Consider the following 20,841-nt stretch of genomic DNA (forward strand, 5'->3'; position numbering starts at 1 on the left):
CTTTCTAGACATGAGGTGGTGAAGCTCTGCAGATTTATTGGGAGGGGCAGGGCGTGGTCAGTGGGGCCACGTCCTTTGTCTGAGTAACTTAATATCAGGAAGGCTGGAGGGTGGCCCCTTCTGTGTCTGTAACCAAACTCAGTGAGGAGGAAAAAGAAGGTGAGTTGCTGTCTGTGGTGATAATTTTCAAAGTCCATATGTTGGAGTTATCTATTATTAACATAATGTAATTGTAAAGTGATTTGATAAACTCAGTGACAGAGCATCTTATTAGGCAGGTGTGAGACAACTTCAACAAGAACTGGCTGATACCCTGAAAAAGCAGTCTATGTCAGAGGCGTCACTGGAGGTCTTGTCACGTTATCGTGCCAACTTAGAAGTTGAGGCACAGGATTTAAAGAAGAAGTTAGGTCAACTCACAAGTCAGGTATGTATGAAATTGAATGTGTTGACTGTTTATATGTAGGATAATGTGTTTTAGGACACTCGCTTTCATGGACAGCTTTCTTTTCTATTTTCATTGCAAGTGATTTACTATAATTTTATTATCTTTGTAATAAAACTTGACTTTCATTCTGCCATTTGCATTATATATTTTTTCTTATATTATTTACCCTTAGGAAAGTTAAGAATTGTGCAGCATTCTTCACAGAAGTTGAGAGACTGTTTCTTTGAAACAATACTTTTTTTGTGTGATAACTGTATTGCCATGATAAGGCAAGCCAGATAAAATCAGAGGATGTTTAATGGAATGTTTCAGGAAATTATCATTTCTCATCTTCACTTATGTCAATGACTGTAGAGTTTTATATATATATTTCATGGATTTCAGAATAACTTGTGCAGAAAGGGTATTATACAAACTAGCTGAAGTTAGGCATTGCCTTCTTTTCATTTTAGATATATTATAAAAGCCTGGAGGTACTCAGATGGTGTATAGTACGTACATCCAAATAGAGAATGAAGATTATTTAGATCCTGCCATTGGATTTTTTTAAAAAGCTATTGAAATATAATTCATGTATCATATAATTCACCCACTGAAAATGTGTAGTTCACTATCTCTTAGTGTAGAAAGGTGTCACCTGTGACCAATTTTAGAGCCTTTCCATCACCCTGAAAAGGAAACCCTGCATCCCTTAGCCACCACTCATGGCCCCCCATCTCCCTCAGCCCTAGGCAAACACCAGTGTAGTATCTGTCTCAGTATTTCATTAAATGGAATCACACAGTGTGTGCTCCTTTGTGATGAGCTTTTCTCATTTGATGTCATGTTTTTGAGTTTCATCCATGTTATAGCACGTTATCAGTTCTTCTATTTCTGTTGTCTAACAGTAAACAGTATGTGGCTAAGCCATTTGTCCTTTCACCAGTTGATGAAGCTTTGGGTTGTTTCCACTTTGAGGCTATTAATAATGCTGCTGTGAACACTGATTTACAAGTTTCTGTGTGGACATGCTTTTGTTTTCCTGTGGTTGGATTTTATCCTCAGAGTTAACTGGCTGATTTCACCTTTTCTTGGCCTTTGCTCAGACTGTCCTTTCGGTGTTCACAGTTTTGTTTTCTCTTGGGTAGTCCTCCATTTATTCAGACCTGGTTCCCAGTCTCTTCTCATCCATGGAGCTTTCCTGACTGTCCAGTTCTCATTGAGCCTGTTCTCTTCAGCCTTTCTCATCTAGTCTGTGAAGAATATTTTAGCCCTTAATTTTACACTGTTGTCCTTTTTTTCATGAGGGAGAATCTTGTCTAAGTATACATTGGTTTAACAGGGAATATTTATTGATATGCACAATACTTGTCTTCATAAATGGAAAATATTTCAGCTTAACAGTTGTTGCTGCTAAGTCGCTTCAGTCGTGTCCGACTCTGTGCGACCCCGTAGACGGCAGCCCACCAGGCTCCCCCGTCCCTGGGATTCTCCAGGCAAGAACACTGGAGTGGGGTACCATTTCCTTCTCCAATGCATGAAAATGAAAAGTGAAAGTGAAGTCGCTCAGTCATGTCTGACTCTTCACGACCCCATGGACTGCAGCCTACCAGGCTCCTCCGTCCATGGGAGTTTCCAGGCCAGTTAGGACACAACTAAGTACTTTTTACCATACCAATAATTTCCTCTTGGAGATAGTGGTATAGTAAAACTTTTATTAAGAAACTAAATTCTATTAGTCTAATAGAATAGAATTGTTCAGTTAAATGCTCATTTTTTTCCCCTGACTCTGGAAGAAAAATGTAAATTTTCCTTCCTTAATTATGCAGCCAGAAATGGGATTTACAGATTTCTAGCCTTTCACCAACTGTGAGGTTCTGGAGTTGGCTTCTCTGATATCCATAGCTTGTAACCTTAATTTTCTCATCCGAGTACTTGCTAGACATTAACAGTTGCTAGACATAACAGTTGGGAATGAATTGATTCAGAACTTTGATTTAGCAGTAGGGTAATATTTCCATGGCAGTGACTTCACCCTTCCTCTGATGGTCATGTAAGTTCTGTACCACTCCATCCAGGAGGTGCTATTTGCATATTAACCCGTGGTCATTGTCCACTGAGTAGTATAGAGAGGAAGTAAGTTACAAATTATTGTAAGTGGAGAACACTGCTAGTTGGTTAGTGGAGTCAGTGACCATTTTTGAAGTACTGGATGCATATGTTCTGGGCCTCATGCTCCCCCTTACTGCCACTTGGAATGGTATGGAGAGTGATTTCAGTGTGACTTGTGTTGAAGATGACTTCTGTTGGCATGACATCTGCCTGATATATCAAATTGTTTTGCAGATAAAATACAGCGACAGTATTTTGCAGATAAAATACTGTAATAATGCCAATTACAAACAGTTCTTATTCTATGCCACTTCCTCTTCTAAATAGTTTTTGTATGTGGTTAGTCATGTCCAATTCTTTGTGACCTCATGAACAGTAGCAAACCAGGCTCCTCTGTCCATGGGATCTTCCAGGCAAGAATACTGGAGCAGGTTTCCTTCTGGCAATACTGGAGCCATTTCCTTCTCTAAAGTACGTTATGTAAACTCCACAATATAATCTTCCAAACATCCCACTGAGGTTGATGCTACCATTATCTCCGTTTTATGGATGGAGAAACTGAGATGCAGAAAGGTTAGTTAAGTGATTTGCTCCAGGACACGCAGCTCACAACTGATGGAACTGTGACACAGGTCCACACATTCTGGCTCCTGTGTAGCTACTGCCTCTCACTAGTTCCTGAAGCATCCGGTTGTCACCAGCAGCAGTGTTAGCTCTCTTAACAACTGGAAGATCTGTGGTCATTTACATATGTGGATATTTAAAGTGATGGCCGATGTGGAGCCTGGATAAAAAAAAAAAATTGTTTACCATAAGGTAGTTTTCTGTCTTTCCCCATTTGAGTAGTTTATAAATTTGTGTGTTTGAGAAAATCTGATTTAAAGCATGGATGATGTTTGAGTGCTAGAGGAGAGGTCAGTAACCTGCAGAGGGCAGTCAGGAAATATTTTCACTTTTTGGACTGTAAGGTGTCTGTTGTAACAACTCATCTCTGCTGTATGGCAGGAAAGCAGCTGTTAACAATATGCAGACAAAAGAGACAAAAACCAATGATGGCGGATTTACTAGGTTATTAGTAGTTAAAACAGTTTTTTTTTTTTTTTTAGTTGCAAGAAGCACAGGATCAACTTACAGAGGCTGTGAGATGTGCTGAGAAAACACAGGATCGCGTCCAAAAGTACGATTTAAAGCAGCGTAGAAAATAAGTATAAAGCAGATAAACAGTATAATATGAGAATAGATCAGTAGTGATAATAAACACATTATAGTGAAGCTGTGTAACATTTCAGCTTTGAGCTGTTTTGAGATGCATAATTTCCCCCCATTATTTCCATATTTTGCACATTATCCACAAGTGAAAAGTGAAAGTTTAATCGCTCAGTCATGTCTGACTCTTCACAACCCCGTGGACTGTAGCCTTCCAGGCTCCTTTGTCCATGGAATTCTCCAGGCAAGAAACCTGGAGTGGGTTGCCATTCCCTTCTCCAGGGGATCTTCCGGACTCAGGGATCGAACCTGGGTCTCCTGCGTTGTCAGCAGATTCTTTACCATCTGAGCCACCAGGGAAGGCGATTAGTCACAAATAGAAAAACAGAACAGTGGCCAAATCATCTACTTTTCAAAATTCTAAGAACCTATGTAATTGAACCTGCAGATGTTTGTTCAAAAACAGTGTGATATTTTAAAAATCTATGTGTGAAGGAATGCCGTGACAGTCCAAGGGTTAAAACTATGCCTTCCAAGGCAGAGGGTGTGGGTTTGATTCCTGGTTGGGGAGCTAGGACCCCACGTGTCTCACAGCCAAAAAACCAGAACATAAAACAGAAGCAATATTGCAGTCAATTCAGTAAAGACTTTAAAAATGGTCTACGTCAAAAAAAAAAAATCTTTAAAAAAAAAAACCTATGTGTGAGAATAATTATTTTAAAATCTGCATTTTAGGCTTGAAATTGAAAATGCCGAGTTACAAACTACAGTCAAAAAGCAAGCGGGCAAAATTGAACAGCTTCAGAAAAACCTGTTAAGTACAAGATCGGTAAGTCAACCTCTTGATTTCTGTCATACTGAGAAAGGATTTTAATTTTTTTACCAGTAATATATAAGAATATTTTGGACAATGTGAAAAGTCTCATTGATTAGCTTATTGTATTTTTATTGATACTGCTTGCTACTAGTACTGTGATTCCTCTATAGAAGAAGTCGACTGAATTCATAAAATTAATGATTTTTATAGTAAGATTTTAATTTAAAAAATTGTGACAGTCCAAAAGCAATATTTTATATAAACCACATTTTGTTTGTTCATTCATCTGTCAATGAAATTCCACCTTCTGACTATTGTTAATAATGCTGCTTTGAACACTGGTACACAAACATCTATTTGAGTCCAGAAATTTGAGTAATTATTTGATTGAGAATTTTGAGTTTCTTTTGTAATCCAGATCTTTCTGTGAGATGTTTGATAATGAATCATTTTAAATATTGTAGTTTGTTCTCTTCATTAAGAATGAATACTATGTCTGTATAGAACCATTTTTTTGAACGAGTGTATTTTTCATTTGTTGGATTTTTTTTTAAGAGATGGGGGTTGCGTGGGAATTTTTCAAAGATTATTTTAGTAAGGTGTGACTTAACAAAACCTGGAATATCTTGCACCATTGATGAAAATTATTTTAGAGCTTCTCTAGAAAGTAAAATGTAAATATAGGCAGTCTTTAAAAAACTTTCATTAACATTTAGTATTTTATGTGTAAAAGTCTCTATTTTTAACAAATAAATGTTGGCAATTTAAATTCCAGAAAAATGATGAAATGAAAAATCATTTTAAGTTGTTTTAAGAAAAGTCATCAATTTTGAAATCTGTTATTGGCATCAATCAGGTTTAAAAACTGTGTTTACTATAAATTCATATTAACTTGTGAACTCATAAGAAATAATATTTTTAAAGAATAAGTCTCTCTAGTTGTTTAAAAATAATTTTCTTAAATTGTTTTTTTCTAAGTCTGAGGATGAAAAGGAACAATTAAAGAAATACATTGAATTAAAACAATCTCTGGAAAATAGCTTGGACCAAGAAAAGAAGAAAAACAGTGAGTTAGAAAAAGAGATTACTGGGTAAGATTTTAATATTTCTGATAATCTCAACTATTAATTAAAGTATAATTTTATTTTATTTAAAACCTTAGACACAAATTCATTTTTTATGTGTATTTTCATTATTAAACACATTATCCTATTTCAAAGTTTACTGTGGAAAGTCAGCACAATCTGAAATGTTTTTGAATGCAGCAGTGTTATACTTAGCTATAATGATTTCTAAAACAGTAACAACCGTGCCTCTGCATATAATAGTGTCACTCTGTTCCTCATCATCTATGCTGAATTTTTACTTCTGCAAAGTATCTTTGTTCTTTTTGGTAATCCTGCCTTCTTTTAATTGTGTTCCTTCCCTTCATCATTCAAGTAATTTATTATCTAAAAACTTACCTGTGTTATTGTTGAACAACATTAAAAAGTATCTTGATTTGGCTTATATTTTCTTTTTGCCCCAAAATTTTAGTTATAAAATGTACATACAAAAATCTATGTGTAACTTAAAGAATAGTAAAATTAGTGACCATGTTTTGATCAGTAAGATAAAAAACTGTTTCTGTTTTTTTGCTGAGTACGGTTAACCCTCATCATCTACAGATTCAGCCAACCCAAGATCAAAAGAATTCAGGGAAAAAAATTTGAGAAAGTTCCAAAAAGAAAAACTTGGATTGGTCTCAAGCTGGCAACTATTTCCATAGTGTTTACACTGTATTTATAGCTATTTACAAAACGTTTACATTGTATTAGATAATGTAAGTGATCTAGGGATGACTGAAAGTATAGGGAAGATGTGCTTAGGGAGACTTGAGCATCCATGGATTTTGTATCCACGGAATGTTGGGGGATTTTTGAACCAGTCCTCTGTGGATGCCAAGGGATGATTATACAAAGGCTTCCTCTCTGATTCTCATTAATATTTTTCTCTTTTAATTTTCTCTACATTGCTTTGCATTTTGTTAACAATGTGCTGGGCAAGATTTCTACATCTCTTAAAACAGTCTTGAAGAGACTGGTACACTCTCTCTCTCTTCTGATTTCCTTTCTTCTAAAACTCTCAGCCTGGGTTATTTCCCACTTAACTTAGGCTCCAAAGATTTTTCTTTTTTTTTTTTTTTCCAATTTTGAGTGAGAATCTTGTTGGTTTTTTCTATCTACTTTCTTTTCTTTTTGTGGAGGCTATGGTCAGTAGGAACAAATGTGTCTTGTGTCTTTTCAAAAATCATTCATATATCATATCTCTTCATCTTTAGCTTGAATACTGATCTCTGGTTTATAACTAATATTTAATAATAAATTAATATTTCACACTAGCATGCTAAAAATTGACATTAACTTATTTATAAGAACTCATATATTACATATATCACTCATAGTATATTTAAATATGATAAGATTTTTCTTATCATAATATTTATCTAAGATTAGAATTTAGTTATTATGCTTTCAAGGAATATTAAATTTGAACAATGAGAAAGAATTATAATTTATAGATTTGTTTTATCTGATAGAACATATATCTGTTTAATTACTAAATATCTGCTCTTAAAGAACTTACTCATTCTATACATTTCTACAGATTTAAGAAACTCTTAAAAATGACAAGAAGGAAGTTAAATGAATATGAAAATGGAGAGCTTAGTTTCCATGGAGATTTAAAAACCAGTCAAACTGAAATGGATATTCAAATTAATAAGCTAAAACATAAGGTAATTTTTAATCAGCTTTAGAACCCCAAAATCACTTAATTTGGGGAAATATAAATCATTCCATGCTTTGACCAGTGAAACACAGATTTGTTTATTAATTTTTTAGGTTGGACACCAGTAAAAAAGACAGCTTTTTCCCTATATCATTTTTAGATAAAAAGGGCACACTCTTGACTCTCTCTGTCTTGAACCCTGGCTGGTGATCTGAAGCTGAGCAGCACAGCATTAGTGACCCAAAGCATCCGTTGTTTTTGGTGACAGATTTGTTGAAATCTAATGAACATACCATGCAGTTCATTCATTTAAACTGTACAGTTCAGTAACTTTATTGCATTTAAAGAGTTATACAGGCATTACCACGTTAGAACATTTTCATCACCCTCCAAAGAAATCACCCTGTGCCAGATTTCTCTTCCTGATCTTCCCAGCCTGAGGGAACCATGACTCCACTCCCTGACTGTGTAGATGTCCCTTTTCTGGACATTCTGTGTCAGTGGAATCACACAATATGGGATCCTTTGTGACTACCTTCTTTCATTTAGCATATTTTCAAGGTACATCTAACATGTATCAGTATTTTCTTTTTATTGCTCAATAATATTCTATTGTATGGATGTACCACATTTTATTTATCCATTCATCATCTGATGGACCTTTGGGGTGGTTTCTACTTTTTGGCTAATGTCAGTAATGTTACTGTGAACATTTATGTCTAAGTTTTGGTGTGAACATATTTTTTCATTTCTTTTGGGAATACAGTTATGAATAGAATTGCTGTATTACACAGCAACTCTGTTTAACCTTTTGAGGACCTGCCATACTGTCTTCCAGCATGGCTGCATCATTTTATATTTTTATCCAAAGTATGTAAAACGTTCCCATTTCTATACATTCCTGTCAACACCAGTGATTACCTGTCTCTGTGAGTATAGCCATCCTAGCAAGTATGAAGTGGCATCTCGTGGTGTTTGATTTCTCTCTCTGAGGAGAGGACAATGAAGATTGAGTTCTAGATTAGTAACTACTCAGAGCTACCCATCTCTTTTAGAATTTCAGTAAATTGAGATGAGGTCAAAAGTCTGATTTTGGTAATTAAACTATTTCTAGTTATTTCTTATAGTTCAAATCATATGTCTCATTGCTTACTAGTCTTCATTGCTTTCAAAGTTGAGCAGAAATTCTAAGGAGTCACACCTGCCTATTTGTAAGAAATTGTAATTGAAGGGAACCCTGAAAAAACTTCTTCCTGAATAGTCCTTAAGCCTTTCTTCTAGTTATATGCTTCTTCTCATCAACATTGTCATTAAAAATCTCACCCTTTATTATATTCCAGTTTATAGGAGACCAGTTCCTACCTGCATTTAAGTTATGTTTCTTTCTCTTTTTCAAAAATCCATTTTTCTGTTTTTTCCTAATCAGCTTTAAGTTTAGTGGCTTCAATAAAAAACATTAGTTTTGTTCAAAATCTACTTAGGAAAAGGTTGCCAGGACAGCTGGCTTCTCGTCCCCTCGGCTTCAGGTGGGGCAGCTTGAGGGCTGGGGGCTGGAATCGGGTGAAGGTGTGTTCATTCCCATGTCTGATAGTTGGTATCTGTGGTTGGCTGGACTTTGGTGAAGGCAGACAAGTGAAACACGTACCCTGAACACCTGGGCTCTCTTTGCAGCCTGGGCTTACTCGCAACATGGAGCCTGGTTCCCAGGTTGAGAGCCAGGCAGAGGCTCTGCTGCCTTGTCTAACCTCGCTTTGCAGTTCACACAGCATCACTTTCATCATCTTCTGTTCAATAGGAGCAAGTCACTTATACTTGGCCTATATTTTACCTTTTTTACAGAATAAATTTTTAAAAACTAATGGGTACATTTAAAAACTAGCACAGTTAATCACTGGCCACAATTTTTTATATTCCTTCCAATGAAAAATACCCTTTTCCCCACCCATTCCCTCACAAGTCTCAGTTGTTAACAGTGTCAGGCCCAGGCTCAAGTAGAGGTCTTACCATCTTCATCAGGTACAGATGGCACATGGGGATGAGGTTTCTGGATGTGATTTCTAGAGTGTGACCCTGTGAGCACAACCCTCTCAGTACTAAGACTTGAAAACTAAAGGGACAAGTTATCTTCCACCCACACCCCCACTATTCTGCTGAATGACTAGCCTCTCCTGTTCAGAAATGGGAAACGGGAGGCACTGTAGTCCATAGCAGCTCTGAGGTCCAGTTTGGTGCTGCCAGCTCTGTGATGAGGACTTGGTCCTGCCCATGGGAGTGCTTCTCTTTTGCTCTACCCTCTGAGCTCTGTGTGCTGTCCTTTTCATAAGAAATGACCTCTGTCTGTTGCTGAGTCATGTTTCTTAAGCCAGCTTCCTCTTTATTGAACTTCTAAGAAAATCCCAAAGGCCTATTCTCATTTGTATGTCTTGGTCTCTCTTAGGCCGAGCACTGTTTTTTTTTGCTGCCAAGGTTCTCTTTAAAGCTTTCAGTGTCCTGTGAATTGGATTGGGGTTCACGTCATTGGAGAGGCTACCCTCACAAATCTTTTTTGAGAGAAGCTCTGCACCTTGGGCTTCTTGTGAAGCTTTGTAGGATGATGCCTTTAAAATTCTTGTGCCCTTAAGATCTTTAAAGGAATTTGAGGCACCACCTTAAGTCTTCCCATGGTCCTAATGAAGGGTTTTACAGTCTACAGGCTTCACCTTTAGTCCGTGTTTTCCTGGCAGCACCCTAGATTTGATCTTAGCCCAGAAGCTGTTTCTTTCTTTTAGCATCATGTGACCACTGGACATGTGCAGATGCTGTAAAGGAGATAACAGATATTGAACCCAAATATAATTGAGCCTGGTTCCTTTATATTTAATAGTTCCCCCCCCGCTTTTTTTTTTTTTTTTTGATAGCTTATCCCTGTCATTGATGTTACTTTCAGCTGGTTCATAGCAAGAGTCTCCTTTCCCCTGTGTTTCAGTGTCGTTTTCTTCTCTTGCCTAGAAGCTGTCACCAGCAGACTCTTTAAGGGCCATCAAGATTCAGTTTACAATGTCATGAAGCCCTTTGGGTTTTCATTTCTTTCTCTGCATCCATTCAGATCTCACCTACCTCCAGGTTGAAAGGCATTCTCACATCTTTTAGTTCTTTTTTAATGGCATTTTTGATATCAGTATCTGTGCCAGGTATTTATTGCCAGCAAATTGTATAATAAAGCACATCAAAGCCTAGTGGCTCAAAACAGCATTTACTTTGTTCACAAATTTGTGTTGGGGCAAGGCTCAATGAGTGAGGCCAGCATGTTTCTTTTCCAGTCAGCATCAGCTGGGATGTCGTGAAGGTGGGGACCAGAGTCATCTGAAGATTAGTTCATGCACATGTCTGGCAGTTGGAGCTGGCTTTTGGATGGGGCATTAGTTGGGGGTGGTCAGTGGGGACACTGACAAGGTGCTCAGTATGTGGTCTGGGCTTCTTCGCAGCGTAGTGACTAATGGTAAGGGTGGGCTTTCCCATAGAGCAAAAGTCAGTTTCCCCAGACTCTGTCCAGTAAAAATCAGTTACTGAGGCCAGCACATATTTAAGGGGAGGGAATTTCAGAGAAAAGTGTCAAAGAATTTGTAGACAGTTTCAATGCCACCACCTCCACTCACTTCGACTTACTGAGTAATCATTCTGTCTAAAGGAAAGTTCTTTCCAACTCGGTGTCACTGAAATTCCCGCAGATTTTGTTGTTGTTTTGTTTGGTATGTTCTGTTCTGTGAAAAGTAACAAATGGTTACAAAAATTGAGGCATTTTTTTTGTTGTTCAGAAAAATGTATGGATCATCTCACTAAGTGATTAGGAGATGGGATTTCTTTAACCTTTTGAATTATTTTTCTTTGGAATGCAGTTCAAATTAGCAAAAACTATTCATAGTTCAGAAAAAGACTTATGGGATTAGAATCCATATTTACAAGATTTATTAATTAAAGTCTTATTTTCACAATCTTCTTTTGGGAAGCGTTTATTAACTCAGCCCTAGATAACTCAATACAGTATCCCTCAAACTTCTTTAAAACATGGGGCATTAAGAAGAGGGGAGGGAGTAAGAGACATTCTACTAAGAGGTGACTTGTAGTCATTTTATGGAGAAAAAATAGAAAAGAGTGTAAAATCAAGTGCACATGTAGTGTGACAAAGATGAGGACAGTGAAGAATATATTTTGTGACTCTTGGTGGTTTGAACTTCTTTCTTGATTCTCTGAGTAATCCCTGGGCCTACGTTCTACAATACAGATACCATCGTATCTATTTGGTCCTGGGTTTGAGTTAAGCTGTGCTCAGTCCACTTGCCTCATTACCAAACAGTATTGTTTTATTCTTGCAGATTGAGGATCTTACAGCAGAGCTGGAAGCTGCATCTTCAAAATGTCTGCACCTGGATGCAAAAAATCAAGTTCTTCGAGAGGAGTTATTATCTATGAAAGGAATGCAAAAGAAGTGTGAAAAACTAGAGGAGAAGAAAAAGAAGTTGGAGCAAGAAGTAGTGTACCTCAGAAGTCATATAGAAATGAATATGATCGAACACAGTCAAGTAGAGCAGTATAAACGGGAGATTGAAGAAAGGGCGAGACAGGATCTCGTAGAGAAATTAAAGGAAGTCAACCTATTTTTGCAGGTTAATTTGTTCGTCTGTTATGTGCTTGAATGCACCTCATTGTAAATTACATTTTGGATCTATACAGCTTCTGTGTTTCCTCTACTTCCCTAAGAGCAGTTGGTTTGGTAGTTTTCTGGAAGGAAGGGGGCACTTCCTTCTCCCTTTAAATATTTCCGTTTCCATCACAGTTATCACCAAATTGACCTATGAGAATGATTCTCACTAGAGAATCCTTTCATTTATAAGACCAATTGGTATAAAACAAGACTACTAGAAGGAAAAGAAAATATTGTGGTTTAGAACTGGTACCATCCTCTTGAGTTATTTTTAAGTTGTCTTGTTCAATTTTTAAAATTTTAAGTTGATCCTCTTGTTCTTTGAATTATCAGATTACATAAGCACCACTATAACAATAATTCTACTTGAATTTTATAATTCACATGTAATTCACCTCACATTGACGATAATTGTTTTAAACTTCTGCTCTTTTTTTTTTTTAACCTTTAAAATTGCTTTCTGAATCACTGACTCAAAACTAAAGGGAGCAAATATCATTTTCCAGGTTAATGATTATTTTTTAAATACTATCTTTTAAAATTTGCCTTAGATACAAGCAGCATCTCAGGAGAACTTAGAGCAGTTACAAGAGAAGAATAATGCTTCCATAAGAAGTCAGATGGAACTCAGAATTAAAGACTTGGAATCTGAACTCTCCAAGGTGAAAACTTTGCAAGAAGATTCTCATAAAGCAGAGTTGGAAAAATATAAGCAACTCTACCTAGTAGAACTAGAAGTTAGAAAGTCGTTGGAAGGTAAACTAGACAAGTAAGTCAAAACACAGAATCACAGAAAGAAAATTTAGCTCGTTAATTTGTCTCTAAAGCCTAATTTGTATAGAGCGCAGTTCATGAGATGAGTAGGAAGTGAAAGCTAACTAGATGGTCACTGCTAGAGGGCGCCCTGAGACAAACTATTAATACTGTGTCCTTTTAAGTTTTTCTACACTGCATAAAAGGCATGCTTGTCAAATTGGGGGCAATTAAAACAGGGGTGAAAGGCAGGATAATTCACAGAGTGGCTAGAAATAGTATGGTGACCTGAGTGGGGGTGTGGAGGATGCAAAGGGCAGATGGCACCTCCAGTGCCTAGTCCAGGTTTCCCCACTGTCTGAAAGCAGAGCACTCCTAGGAAGCCTTGCATAAGCCAAAGCAGCATAAAGCAAAGAAGCAGGCACCCGAGGGCACGTTCTGCTAGTTGAAGCCTAAAATGAATATGCACAAGTGAAGCACAGGTGCTCCCAGATAGGGTTCAGGGTTGTGGTGACTTGACACTGAGACGTGGGATGTGGCTTCCAGGGAAGGAGCTCAGTTGGGCCAGTCTGCCTGCTTGGGGAGCATGATGCCTCTCACTGTAAAACATACAGTGAACCTTTTTATATGAAATCAAAAAGTCTCTTCAAAAAAAATTTTTTTTTTGATTATCAAAAACAGATGCCAACGTAGGCCTTTCCTAGAAGTGAAGTGACATAAAGTGAACTTTGGAAAAGCAGGGGATACTTGTAATTGTTCCTGGGGCTGTTTTAGCTCTTTTCAATCACCCGCTGACTTTCTTGTCCTCCCCTCTAGATTGTGACTCTAGATGATTCCTCAAAGCCAAAAGCTTAATTTCTCCAAGGTCATGAGTGAAACGTGTATACAAGGGTGGTGAAAGGAAGCACTTGAACGTGGCTTTGTGGGACGGGGTGTTTCTTCATCCCTGAACTGTTTCCTGGAGGCAGGTGTGTCTCAGAGGCAGCAGGTGTCACTGTGAGACCACCTCCCTTTCTCTCTGGTGCCCTTTCTCTCCTCTCCCAACTGTGACTTGTTACTTGAGGAGCCCCAGACACATGTGTACTTCTTTAGAGCAAGATTACAACTGTTATTGTTTACAGGAGGTCTGCTCTGTGTTTTCAGTGCTCAAACAGTTTATTGGGAATTCCATATACTATATGGAAACTTTAAAAATGCAAATCATTTTGGGAAACATGAATGAAATTGGTGTTTTCCATCTTCCCCAGGACTCATGAGAGGCTGGCGGTGATCAGCACCAAACTTGAGGTGGAGAAAGAGCAGAACAGATCTTTACTCAGCACTCTTAGCACGAGGCCAGTCCTGGAGCCCCCTTGTGTTGGAAATTTCAATAATCCTGTAGTGCTCAATGGAAATCTTACTCCAAGAGCAAACGTAGGTTTTTCTACCTCAATTCCACGCCCTTCGAATAACAGCATGGAGACTTACTTGACCAAGGTTAGTTCTATTATCTTTTTTCCACTGGGTTTCAGATTTCTGATATGAATGATCCTTGTTTTTAATTTGGTGAACTTCTGAGTTGTTTATTTGACTTAATGCACACAAAGTAAAAGTCATAATTAGCTGTGCTAATAAAGGAGACAGAAATTTTATGATTTTTTTGTCCCAGAGTTCATTTTAAGAGATACTTACTAAATTATTAAATTTCTTGAAAAGCTGTGTTTAAATTCTACTTAAGAAATGAAATCTTATTACCTAGTATCCAAAAGTATTCTTTCAGATGTTTCACTTCCTTTCTAATTGACTTCAGTTGGCAATGGTTCATAATCATTTCCACACTCTGCTGTATCCAATGAAGTTTTTCTGCCTCTAAGCATAAGTGAATCACTGGCATCTAAACACTAACCACATATGGATGCTTTTTGTTTAAAGGAATCCTAGATAAATCCTTTTTATGAATTAAGTAAACTTAAAATACTAAACCAAAACATTAATTTCTAGTATTTGCTTAACATTTTTTGTCATTTTCTTACATTTTGTCATTTCTTACAAAAATGACATTTTTGTCATTTTCTTTAATTGCTATTTTACCTATAGCATTTTTATTTAAAATTAAAAAAAAATCTTGCTGAGTATTTGTAGAATATTTCTAGATTTGTAGTTAATGCAAACATTTAAACATTATAAATGAAGCTCACTTTATCTCTATCTTGACATCACCTGGATGAATGGTATCTAAGATAGCAATGATGGGGAGTCTTTAAATTGCAACCAGTTTTTACTGTTTAATCATTGTGATTAAAATATCCATTTCAGTCAGTGCACACAGGTTTATGGTTTTGATGGTGTTTTCCTGATGTTTGTGGTGCACAGAGAAGTAGCCCTTGTTAAATGCAGTCTCAACCTGTTTTCTCATTTGGCTTCTTGCCATCGTAGGAGACCAAGTAAGGTTTCTTTGACAGCACTGCATCTACGTTGGGTCTTAGTACTTGAGAGCTGTGAAACTGGAGGACGTGCTTTAGCTGTGTGGTTACAGTGGGCCTCCGAACACTTCATCCCAAGTCAGACACTTCCCCACGCAGGCCTAAGAGGAGGAAGCAAATGCTTGACCCCTGTTCCAGGGGCAGGCTGCCTACTGTACACCCAAGTTCACGGTGCTGTGGGCACACTATCGGAGAAGTTCCTTCTCATAAGGAGGGTAGGAGTATAAGTCCTCACCTTGAGACTTTTCTCCTTCAAGTTCCCTGTTGAGTGTTTTTTAAAAAATTATCCTTTATAAATTAACTATATCAACTGACTGCTACATATAGGAGTTTGACAATAATTTAGTCTTGTTCTTGCCTTTAAAACATGATTTAGTTAGAAAGCTACTATGTCATGTCATGCCACAAGCATTATTGAACTATGTAAGGTTTTACATATTCATTTTCTCTGTTATAGTTAAAAATCTATGTGTTTTTTCTTAATTTAAGGAAGTAGCTGGCATAGGACTATGGACTCAGTAAGAAAGTCATTGGCTTTGTTACTTCTTTTGTAGAATTATGAACTTTGCCTAAAGCATGACTCTCATACCTTAAGTTTTTTTTTTTTTCACCCAAAGAAAATAACCTTTAAAAAAAAAAACAACTTTTATGTGGAACCATATTATATAAAATGGAGACAAGTATAAAGCCTTTTAGCCAAAGGAGTGGCCAGAGGTCCTGCACTTGTGACTTCTCAGTTCCTCAACCCTGCAGTGACCCCTGTGGGACCTTCCCCTTCTATGGGACATAGTTCGGAAGCTAACAGTTATGTGTTAATCCTTCTCACTAAACACCTTTAGAATAAAACCTTGCTGGTACATTGTTTTCTTATGTATAATTTTCTCACCTTTCTGTGTTTTTGTTAAATGGAAAAGTTTAAAGAAAATTGCAGATGTGTTCTCCTTAATAACATTCAACTCAAACTACTTCCTCCATTTGAACAGGATCCTCACCTAGAAATCAAAATAAAGGTCTCAGAAGTATGTATTTAGGGCAGGAGCTGTTAGGGGGAGAAGATAGTAATCTTGTGGGTCATTCCTAGGATCATGGGTCATTCTCTAATTCTTTGAAATTATGTGTACTTGATATACTGATATTTATTGTACTTTTTATCAGATTAAATAACATTCCATATATATGTTCTCTGTTATTTATAAGCGGAATAAGTAGGAATGCATTTTCTTTTATGTGATTATTTTTCTACTTAAGTAATCTTCAAGTTAGGTCTAGGCTCTCAAAGTATTATTTAAATTTAGTAAGCTGTATAACATTCCTATGATAATATCTCTTGCTTAACTTAAAGATAAATAATATTTGACTTATTTCAGATGCGGCAGGAGTTGGACAGGAGTATAACTAGAGAACTAAGAGAAGGTATGTTGCCGAAATGTATGAATTAAATTTAGATACTGATTTCTGAAATACACTGTAAACAATAAATGGCATCTCCTTCCACTGTTTGGATAACAGATGCTATGTTAAATGTTTTTTCTTATACATAGCTAATGAAAAATGTGAAAGCATGAGCAGTCACAGTGAAAAGTATTCTTCCTCATTTATTCATCATGTTCCATAGTTTTAAAAAAATCTCAAAAGGTCTATGTATTTCTATTTATTTCTGGCTGTATCCTTTCTCTACTGCTGCCATCACTGTGAAACTGTCCATCTGCACCCTGACACCATTCTCAGAAAGCATGGAGTTCATCAACGTCTCAAGTGTCTGGTAGTGGTTAAGGTAGAACACCCAGACTCAAGCAGTCATGTTTGCGTAGCTGTCACTTGGTGGGCGACTTAGTAATTTCTGTGTCATTGACTTTGTCACTAGTTTATCTCTTGCCCCCAGGAAAAGCTCCAAACACCTGCATCAATTTGGGTCCTTCCAAAGTAGTTGGCCTTATCTCTTTACCACCTTACTCTGGCCCTTAGCTGTGCATCTAACCAGCCAGACTGTGTAGGATCCCACAGATTCGCTTGCTCACCTCTGGTCTTTGTATGTGCTTCTCCCCTCTGTCTCTTGTACTTCTTCCTGTCCTTCAGGTAGCTACTTCCACAGCACCTCCACCAAAAAGCTGGCAGCATTGACACAAAGCCGGCTGTCCCTTCTGAGTGTTCCTTGTGCCATCTTGTATACCTTAGTATTTATGACTCCGTATGGAAATTGTCTGTTCATCTATTTTTACAGTTTATGGCATTATCATTTCTCAGGGTGACTGGGTCACCTTCCTCTTGTAATTCCAGTGTTTGTCACAGCACCTTAGCAGATAGTTATTGAGTAAATGAATGAAGAATGAGAAAGCCAGAAGCTCTGATACTCAGCCACATGTGGGAGCGTGGGCTGATTATATATAAATTGTAATCTTGTATTTTGTTTTCTGTCATTTATAGATATGTTTCATTTTTCAGAGCACTTAGAAATATCTCAGATTTTTGTTTTTTTGTTTTTCTTTACTGAGTTAAATATTTTAGAGAAAGAATGTAATCCTTTTTCTTTCCAGCTGCTGCTGAATTTGAATCTGAGTCCTATGGATTGTCTCCTCTAGGAGCTACAGATGGGTCAAATCTGTCTGAGGACCTGCTTTTGAAAACATCACAAGAATATGTACAGATTTTGAAGAAAAAATATATGATCTGAAAGATAAATAGTAAAAATTTCCCTTCTGGACTGTTTTCATGACATTTTAGTTGTTTCTCATTAAACATGATGAGAAAATCTTTATTAAAGGGAAATCTTTTTGTGTGTATGATGAAAATTTATATGGTATTTTAAAAATACTACTTTTAAGTAGTATTAGTACTACTTTTAAACAGTAGTATCCAAGTACTTTTGGTACTAAGTATTTTCTCTGCAGCTAACTTAAGCGATTTAAAAACCAGCACTGTTGAGTTTTCCATATTCAAAGTGAAAGTGTTAGTCACTCAGTCGTGTCTGACTCTGTGACCAATGGACTGCAGCCCACCAGTCTCCTCTGTCCTCCACTATCTTGTGGGGTTAGCTCAAATTCATGCCCATTGAGTTGGTGATGCTATCCAACCCTCTCGTCCTCTGTTGTCCCCTTTCTCTTTCTGCCTTCCATCTTTCCCAGCATAAGGGTCTTTTCCGATGAGTCAGCTCTTCACATCAAGTGGCTGAAGTATTGGAGCTTCAGCCTCAACATCAGTCCTTCCAGTGAGTATTCAGGATTGCTTTCCTTTAGGATTGACTGGTTTAGTCTCCTTGCAGTGTGAGGACTCTCGAGAGTCTACTCCCAACACCACAGTTCAAAAGCATGAATTCTTTGGCAGTCAGCCTTCTTTATTGTACAACTCTCATATCCGCACATGACTACTAGGAAATAGTGTATATATGTTAATCCCAATCTCCTAATGTATCCTTCCCCTCATGTTTCCCCTTTCATAACCATAATTTGATTTTGAGATCTTTTGAGTTGGTTTGTGTAAATAAGCTTATTTTTATTAAATTCCACATGTGAGTGATGTGATACTTGTTTTTCTCTGAGTTACTTAGTATTGTAATTCCGAGATCCATCTGTGTTGCTGCAAATGGCATTATTATTTCTTTTTATGGCTGAGTAATATTCCATTTTCGTTGTGTGTGTGTGTGTGTGTATACCGCATCTTCTTTATCCATTCTTCTGTTGATGGACACTTGGGTTGCTTCAATGTCTTGGCTACTGTAAATATTTCTGCAGTGAACATTGGGGTGCATGTACCTTTTTGAATCATGGTTTTCTCCAGATATATGCCCAGGACTAAGACTGCTGAATCATATGGCAACTCTGTATTTAGTTTCCATAGCAACCTTTATAGAGTTTTCCACAGTGGGTGTACCTAGTTGGATTCCATAAGCAGTGTAGAAGGGTTCCCTTTTCTCCACACTCTCCAGCATTTATTGTTTGTGTATTTTTTGGTGGTGGCTATTCTGATTGGTGTGAAATGATACCTTATTATAGTATTTCTGCATTTCTATAATAATTAGTGATGTGGAGCATCCCTTCTGAGCATCCCTCGTGTGCTTTTTGGTCATCTGTAGGTGTTCCTTACAGAAATGTGTATTTAGATCTTATACTCGTTTTTTGATCAGGTTGTTTGTTTTTTGATATTGAGCTCTTTGAGCTGTTTGAATATGTTGGAGATTAATCCCTTGTCAGTTGCATCATTTGCAAATATTGTGTCCCATTCTGTGGGTTGTCGTCTGTCTCATTTACGATTTCCTGCACTGTGCAAAAGCTTTTAAGTTTAATTATATCCCGCTTGCTTATTTCTGTTTTTATTTTCATTACTCTAAGAGGTAGATGAAAAAAGATCCTGCTGTAATTTATGTCAGAGTGTGTTCTGCCTATATTCTGCTGAGTTTTACAGGACTTGTCTTATATTTAGTGTTTAGTCCATTTTATTTTTGTGTATGATGTTAGGGAGTGTTCTAATTTCCTTCTTATACATGTAGCTGTTGAGTTTTCTCAGCACCACTTATTGAAGGAGCTGTCTTTTCTCCTTTGTATAGTCTTGCCTCCTTTATCCTAGATTAATTGACCCCAGGTACATAGGTTTCTCTCTGGACTTTCTGTTTTGTTCCACTGATCATTAAATGTATTTCTGTTTTTGTGCTAGTACTGTGTTTTGATTACTGAAGCTTGCAGAGTAGTCTGCAGTCAGGGTACCTGATTCTGTCGGCTCTTGCTTGACTTTCTCAAGATTGCTTTGTCTATTTGGGGTCTTTTGTTCCCATACACACTGTAAAATTTTTTGTTCTAATTGTGTGAAAAATGCCATTGGTAATTTGATAGAAATTGCACTGAATCTGTAGATTGCTTTGGATACTATAGTTATTTTGACAGTTACACAGTTATAATGTCACTTTCATTTCTGTATTTATTTCAGTTTCCTCTCTTTCCTTCTTAGTTTAGGTAAGGGTTTGTTGATATTGTTTGTTTCTTTCAGGAAATGAACTTACAGTTCTTGCATATGAGCACTGGGCAGTCGGGCACAACAGGCCTCTGTGCGCACGGGCAATGTGTTTAGAGGTGTCTCTTAGCAACCATCATTCTGGGATGAAAGATTCCAAACCGTTGAGCTTCCCAACTGGGAGGTTGTGGCGGGACAGCTCTGGCTTACCTGTAGTGCTCGTGTTGGGTTTAGGGGACTGTGAAGAGCCGACGGAGTGGTGAGGTGTGTTTGGAGTCCGTAGGCTCTGCAATGAAGATTTTTGGCGTCAGGAGTAAGAACGGCAAGTCGCCCTTAGGCTCCTCCATCAACCCGGTGAGAGACAGCAGTCATGGAATCAACTTCCAGCCCGGGTACCGCATCCGAGACAAAGACCTCAGAAAGAGCCACAAAGCTGCCATTGTGGGCAATGTAGCCAAAGTGCAGCATGTTCTGTTGTTTGGAAAAAATGGCCTGAATGACAGGGACAAGACAAACAGGTAAGCGTGGTGGAAGGGCCTGGCAGAGATCCCGCCTGTGAGTTTCCCCTCCAAGGCTCCTGGATACCTTCCTGGGATCCAGCACCCCCGCAGACTTCATAGGCAGCAAAAAGCCTTAGCTGGTTTTGGACCCACTTATAATTCCCCTTATAGAG

General features: G+C 37.6%; 1 protein-coding gene and 1 long non-coding RNA gene across 2 annotated transcripts in view; one reads left to right on the plus strand and one right to left on the minus strand.

Annotated features, from left to right (window-relative positions):
• The window catches only part of LOC113903636 (ankyrin repeat domain-containing protein 26-like), a 67,032-nt gene extending 49,050 nt beyond the window's left edge, over window positions 1–17,982 (plus strand). Inside the window, exons 25-34 of the mRNA XM_027560107.1 lie at window positions 275–427; window positions 3,646–3,716; window positions 4,481–4,574; window positions 5,541–5,653; window positions 7,209–7,338; window positions 11,684–11,974; window positions 12,564–12,781; window positions 14,013–14,241; window positions 16,595–16,640; window positions 17,762–17,982. Coding sequence (XP_027415908.1) covers window positions 275–427; window positions 3,646–3,716; window positions 4,481–4,574; window positions 5,541–5,653; window positions 7,209–7,338; window positions 11,684–11,974; window positions 12,564–12,781; window positions 14,013–14,241; window positions 16,595–16,640; window positions 17,762–17,898 — 1,482 coding nt within the window. The 3' untranslated portion in view covers window positions 17,899–17,982. The remainder of the gene's footprint in view (window positions 1–274; window positions 428–3,645; window positions 3,717–4,480; window positions 4,575–5,540; window positions 5,654–7,208; window positions 7,339–11,683; window positions 11,975–12,563; window positions 12,782–14,012; window positions 14,242–16,594; window positions 16,641–17,761) is intronic.
• Window positions 10,548–20,467, minus strand: LOC113903649. Its single transcript, XR_003514229.1, has 2 exons — window positions 20,379–20,467; window positions 10,548–11,071 (listed from the first exon to the last, which is right to left on the minus strand). It is a non-coding gene; the product is annotated as an uncharacterized LOC113903649 (long non-coding RNA).
• Between the last annotated feature and the right edge of the window lie 374 nt (window positions 20,468–20,841).

Source organism: Bos indicus x Bos taurus, chromosome 13 (genome assembly GCF_003369695.1).
Source record: "Bos indicus x Bos taurus breed Angus x Brahman F1 hybrid chromosome 13, Bos_hybrid_MaternalHap_v2.0, whole genome shotgun sequence".
In the NCBI taxonomy this organism is placed as follows: domain Eukaryota; kingdom Metazoa; phylum Chordata; class Mammalia; order Artiodactyla; family Bovidae; genus Bos; species Bos indicus x Bos taurus.